General features: G+C 46.2%; 1 protein-coding gene and 1 long non-coding RNA gene across 3 annotated transcripts in view; one reads left to right on the top strand and one right to left on the bottom strand.

Moving 5' to 3' along the window:
- The window catches only part of LOC141467074 (uncharacterized), a 5985-nt gene extending 2609 nt beyond the window's left edge, over positions 1-3376 (top strand). Inside the window, exon 3 of the long non-coding RNA XR_012463327.1 lies at positions 1408-3376. This is a non-coding gene — a long non-coding RNA (uncharacterized lncRNA). The remainder of the gene's footprint in view (positions 1-1407) is intronic.
- Positions 1-5537, bottom strand: part of YIPF1 (Yip1 domain family member 1) — a 7008-nt gene extending 1471 nt beyond the window's left edge. The window contains exons 1-7 of one of the 2 annotated variants that reach the window (XM_074151389.1): positions 5376-5537; positions 4628-4761; positions 3880-3960; positions 3682-3769; positions 3439-3555; positions 2236-2402; positions 1454-1636 (exon numbers count right to left, since the gene is read on the bottom strand). In XM_074151389.1, coding sequence (XP_074007490.1) covers positions 1454-1636; positions 2236-2402; positions 3439-3555; positions 3682-3769; positions 3880-3960; positions 4628-4761; positions 5376-5406 — 801 coding nt within the window. In that variant the 5' untranslated portion in view covers positions 5407-5537. Of the gene's footprint in view, positions 1-1453; positions 1637-2235; positions 2403-3438; positions 3556-3681; positions 3770-3879; positions 3961-4627; positions 4792-5375 lie in introns of both variants that reach the window. The other variant, XM_074151388.1, reaches the window with a different exon arrangement.
- Between the last annotated feature and the right edge of the window lie 463 nt (positions 5538-6000).

Raw genomic sequence — 6000 nt, forward strand, 5'->3', positions numbered from 1 at the left:
AAGGTATAAACACAGCACTGAAACACAGCAAATTTGAAGCTTTTCTGGTTTTACCGGATCGGAAACAATCAACTAAAACAGTGCTTTAAACTATACTTTTAAATATAACAATTGAGGCCTTTGAAAAGGCCAGTACTGGGAGGGATTGGATTGCAGATATTTATTTGACTGCTGTTTTAACCGGTGAAGCTCCGGTTAAAGGAGCTCCTGCGGTGACAGGAGCCCAACTGAAGTCAGCTGCACGTCTCCTAACACCGGAGTTGTGTTTTGCCTTCACCCCCCTGCACGCTGAGCTGTGGGGAACCAAATCTTATCTACTCTAGAAACTGGGAGCGGGGGGAACAGAACCAAAGCCTGGATGGTATCATTCTGCCTACTGCAACAGAGACAAAATGCAGAAGTAAGGAGGTGATTGTGCCCCTGCACTCAGCACTGGTGAGGCCACACCTGGAGTATTGTGTCCTGTTTTGGGCACCTCAATACAAGAGAGATATCGAGGTGCTGGAGCGAGTGCAGAGGAGGGCAATGAAGCTGGTGAAGGGCCTGGAAAACAAATCATATGAAGAGCGGTTGAAGGAGCTGGGACTGTTTAGTATGAGGAAGAGGAGGCTGAAGGGAGACCTCATCACTCTCTACAACTACTTGAAAGGACACTGTAGAGAGGTTGGTGCTGGTCTCTTCGCACAGGTAATTAATGACAGAACGAGAGGGAATGGCTTCAAGCTCCAACAGGGTAGGTTTAGACTGAACATTAGGAAAGAATTTTTCACAGAAAGAGTGATCGGGCATTGGAATGGGCTGCCCGGGGAGGTGGTTGAGTCACCATCCCTGGATGTGTTTAAGAGCCGTTTAGATGTGGCGTTGGGGGATATGGTATAGGGGACAACTTTGTAGAGCAGGGCAGATGGTTGGACTCGATGATCCCAAGGGTCTCTTCCAACCTGGACGATTCTATGATTCTAAAATACTTCAAGTTCTCATCGCTGTGTATTTCAGTAGCATTAGGGTCTTCTGTTTTCAAAACTTTACTAAGCTCCAGCAGGTTTATGTTTTCGTACATAAAACTCATAAGCACACACTACGTATTGAACATTTAATCATTTTAAAGGACTAACTAAGCATAGTGCTCATTGGAATAAGCTGCGATGGGATACAACAAAGATTAACGCTTTGCTGATGCTATGATGAATTCCAGATAAATTTAAGACTATTCTGCTAATTTTTGTGCTAAAGACACATTCATTATTGGGTTTGTTACTGGCAACTGTCAAAGTCAGGTTGGCATCAATTTTTGCTCTGTTTGAAATAATCGGAACAATTACTTTGGACGTTCCTCAGAAGTAGTATTTTTCTTTATTAAAGAAGATTTTCCACAACCAGCAACCTCTTTCCCTGCACCGTAAGCAGGTCCCAGGAAATAACAGACGAGAGAAAAGGAAAGGAAGTGTCGTACCAAACAGCCGACAGCCAGAAGGGCATGGAGCACAACAATGGTCCCCACGGTCGCCAGCGCGATCCTCCGGTTGTCATCTCGGACAGCGGGCCAAAAGGTCATCACCAAAACAGACCCCGACAGGCACAGGGAGAACATCACCAGGACCCAGCGCACCACTTTTTGCGGAATAATCCATAAAATCTATAAAAGGGAGTAAAACGATTGTTAAAGAGACTGTGTGAAACAGGGATCCATTTATTTAACGCATTGTTCTGTGACGTTTTATCACTTCCAGCCAATTTGGGCACAAATTAGCTCATGCCTTATCTGATATGTCTCTTATTTGAGGAAAGAATAACAGCAAAAGCAGGCATGACAAAGCATGTCCCCTGAGTTATGGCACTCTCTCCAAGGCTTGCCCCTTGCCAGAGTGGCCCAGGATGGTCCCTGCCAGGGGAACTTGTCCTCGGAGCTTGCCCAGCAGCACTGCCACCCCGCGCACCCATGTCTGTACCCTGGGGACACACATCCCGATTCCTGAAGCCTCTGCCTGCGAGGCTCACCAGCAGCTTGGATTTGCTGGCTCTGGGGAAAATGACCTCTCCTGAGCTTTTCCAGGACCCACAAGACATCTTTATGTTACTCAAGCTTAAACAAAAACCCAAGCAAAAGAAGTAAATTATTTGCCCAGTCCCCAAGATTTGGACTAAATGGAACGATACAAGAAATAGCAAGTTTTCTAAAGCAGGAGGTTTTTTGCGGGGCATGTAATACAAGTGCCCTCTTTAGGCCATACGTACTGCAGTGGGAATGTAAATGAAGAGGGAATAGCCATAGACACACACGATCTCCAGGAACGAGTAGGACACAATGTTCATAACTTTGCTGTTCCTCCACATCAGGAACCCCCAGAGAGCAAGGGGAACAAGCCAAGCGTAAGCATAAATCGTTGTTGCTGCTATGGACACTGGAAATATGACAAAAGGTTTCACATTTTACTCGGAATACCAGCCAGAATCAACATGTAGAAACATTTAGCCCCAAAACTAGAAAACTACCTTGGAAGTTACTTTCAAAATAAAAAGTTTGAGTTATTAATAAACTGAGAATTTTGCATTTGCATCCAGTTTACCTCTACTACTTCGCCAGCACTTCAAGTTAGTTTAAAAGTAAAGACTCCAGAAAGTATTCTCTTGGTATTTTCCAACTTCTTTATTACACCTGCGTACAAGACGCTATTGGTTGCAGTGTGAAACGAAGTGTCACGGAGGAAAGAAAAACTTAGTTAAAATAGAAATTTGGCTACTGACAGCTACTGAAAAATGAGAATAGAATGCAAACATGCTAAAATTTTTGAAGGAGAACACAGACATGAGTGTCAAATCTGGGATTATTCAAGTGACTGGATTCCCAAGCAGCAGCGTTCTTCCAAGTACGCTGTGGATTTTGGAAACAAGCAGAATCCACGTTCCTCTGCAGGGACAGCAGTGTCCTTCAAACTACAAGGACAGGTACAGACAATTGGCTCCTCACTCCCAGTTCTCTGGGGAACGTATCAGTTGAGTGTCTTTTGCTTATTTTTGAGTTTGCCGGAAGGTAACAACTCGGTAGGTGATATAAGTAATACTCCAGTCATTTCTCTCTGAGGCCTGCAGGCTCCTAGGAAGCCACGGAACCAGAAAGGCACCTACAAAAGCACCATGGTGGCCACTGCTGGGCTTTCCCTCTCTGTACAAGGGGGCATTCACTAAGGCTAGAAAAATAACTGCTTTAATTACTCCTGCCTCCTCTACTAAAACTCTGGAGGAGTAGGATTCTGCCAGTTACAGCCGACTGTAAGGGCTCGGTTGACATCTCTAAGAATTTAGAGAGCGCAGTAAATCAACAGACTCTGCTAAATTAAAGCTGTGACCTGTTTTTATATTACTTCACTAGCATATTAAAAAAATAAAACAAAAAAACCCAAACCATCAAACTCAGGACCGTATCAACTACTTACAAACCTTTTCTGAACTCGGGCACATAGTGGTACGTCGGTTTGCCCAGATGGATGAAGAAATTCGAGAGATTGCCACTAACAGCAATGGTAAAGACGAGTGTGGCACATATCCAAAAGGGACCTTAAAAAGAAACAAGCAAGTTCAGTAACAACTCCTCTGCCCTCTTGTTTTTTTTTTTTTTAAGGTTAGTGAATAAAAGGGAATACAAACTCAAAACATTTAGCACAGAAAACTTCTCAGACTTACCGTAAAGGTCAGGATTGCTGCGGATATACAGCCTTACGAAGTTCTTCCCTGGTACTGGGAAAACCGAACCTTTGATTCTGTCCAAGACCTATGAAAATACACAGATGTGTCTGACTGAAGATGCAAACCAGACAAAAACTCAATATCTGGATAAAGCATAGCTCAGACAATAGTTCTCCCCTGGAGCAGGGTATTAACCTGGTAAGTGTCCACATCGAAGAACGTCTGGTAGTACTCAAACGTCCAGAAAGGGGCACTTTTCTTCTGTCCTGCAAGCAGCTGTATGGGGGGAAAAGGCAACACTGAAAACATTACAAGCATGCAATTTATGTATTACTAGTTTAATGATCTCTGTACCCGGATACAAAACAAACTGAACAGGATGGCGCTTACTATTTAACGGCTTCCCTTTCCCCCGCTAGCGGCAGCTAGTCTTATCTCCCTGCAAGCAGAAAGGTGGCCTGGGGATCTAAAGAGCCCGCAGATATTACCTTCCACTACATCATTTATAACACGTGCCTCCATCAGTGTCACAAGTTCCCTCACCGTTGTTAATGGCTGCATTAGCTGAGCCTTCAGAAAAGCCCTGGCCCTTTCAAGGTTCCCTGCTCTCCTGCCAGAGTCACCAACCCCATAGCAACACCCAACAGAAACAAATACGGTGCTGGGTTTTCAGACGCTGTCACACTCATGTCCTGGCATATTTGCTTAGCATAAACCACCACCGTTTCAGTTCCATTTCCCAGGCTGCAAAGCACAACAGCTGAAGAGCCAACGCACGTTTGCTGCTACCAACTCTGCTAACGAGAAAGTAACCCACAACGGAGAAGACACCGAGTTTTAAGTCACCCAGCATGAATCCCTGGTGTCCTCTGGAAATATCTCAGCGCTGTCAGCACCGTTTGTACAGGTGCCGATGGAGGCACCGTAGGGGTAAGGGCATTACCTCTGTTTTATCAGAGTCGTCAGTCCCCAGTAATTCATCATCTTCTTCTCTCCCTGGCTCCTGCAGGCGGCCGTGCTGATTCCTGGGGATTTCAGCTGGCTCGTCGATGCTTATTGTGGTAGCGTCAGGATTTGCTGCAAGCAAATTAGCTGCATCGTCAAATTCTGCAAATAAGTACATTACATGAGAGGCAATAATCAAGCTACTGAAATTTTTGCTTTTGTGGCTTGAAAACCTCCATTAAGACCCCTACACAGCCCAAGAAAGGATGCATTGCTAGTTTAGGCACGTCAAATACCATCTGTTTCTTAAAGCCCAAACTGACATGGATCAAGCTGAATGCTTACTTTATCAATAAAGTGTGGGGACATCTTTCCTGCTAACCTGCTGGATGGAAGCCATCAGCCCCAGCCCGAGACCCCGCAGGTCTCTGTGAGGGTGGAGGGAAGGAAGCTGCACCTCTGAAGTGACTGTAGAAATGGCGAATTTTCATCCTCTCCAAAAATTAGGGTTTTTTTCCGACCTGAATCTATTTATCAATAAATACACTTAAGCAAGTCTGAAACTCCAGCCCATCCCCTCCTGCCAGGAAGGGCTCCGGCCAGCAGAGGTGACACCGGCAGCACAGTCCTGCCACCGAACGCTGACGCTACCGGCGAAACCCCAAGGCAGGTTTTCCTCAGAGAAGGCTCAGAAACGCTCCCCGGCTCTGACTCCCCCACCAGCTGGGCCCCAAACCCGCCTTTACCTTGGAATTTGAGGTCATCCACCGCCGCCATCCCCCCGCCCTGATGAAGGACGGGCGGCAGCGCTCGCCCTCTTCTCACTTTCCCTGTCCCCGCTGCCGGCGACCCCGCAACAGCACCGGGGAAGCCCCCACACCTCCGGCTGCCACAGCCCAACCGTTCCCGGCCCCAGCCCTTAAAGGGACAGCAGCCGCCGCGCAGCGACAGCCAATCACCAGCTCCGCTGCTCTCCTCTCCTCCCCCGCCCCTCTGGCTCGAAAGAGACCTGCCGGCGACGCTCGTCGCACCGACCAATCAGAGGCCGCGCGGCGTTCCCTCTTCCGCCTCCGCCCTCCTCCTTAAAGAGCCCGCGGCGCCCTGCGCCCTGCTGGGCGGGTGTTAGAGGAGCGGGGCCCCGGCTGCGGGGTTTATGCGTGCTATATACATCTATACACACATATAGATTATACGTGTGGTTACATGCTCATATATCCCATTACACATGTATATTATCTATTTTATATATCATTATATCAAAATATATTTATAATATATAATAATGTATATAATTTATGTTTTTCTATATTGTATATAAATATATACATATGTGTGTATATATTTTATATATAGAATATCATTAAATAATAT

This window comes from Numenius arquata, chromosome 8, assembly GCF_964106895.1.
Source record: "Numenius arquata chromosome 8, bNumArq3.hap1.1, whole genome shotgun sequence".
Classification (NCBI taxonomy): domain Eukaryota; kingdom Metazoa; phylum Chordata; class Aves; order Charadriiformes; family Scolopacidae; genus Numenius; species Numenius arquata.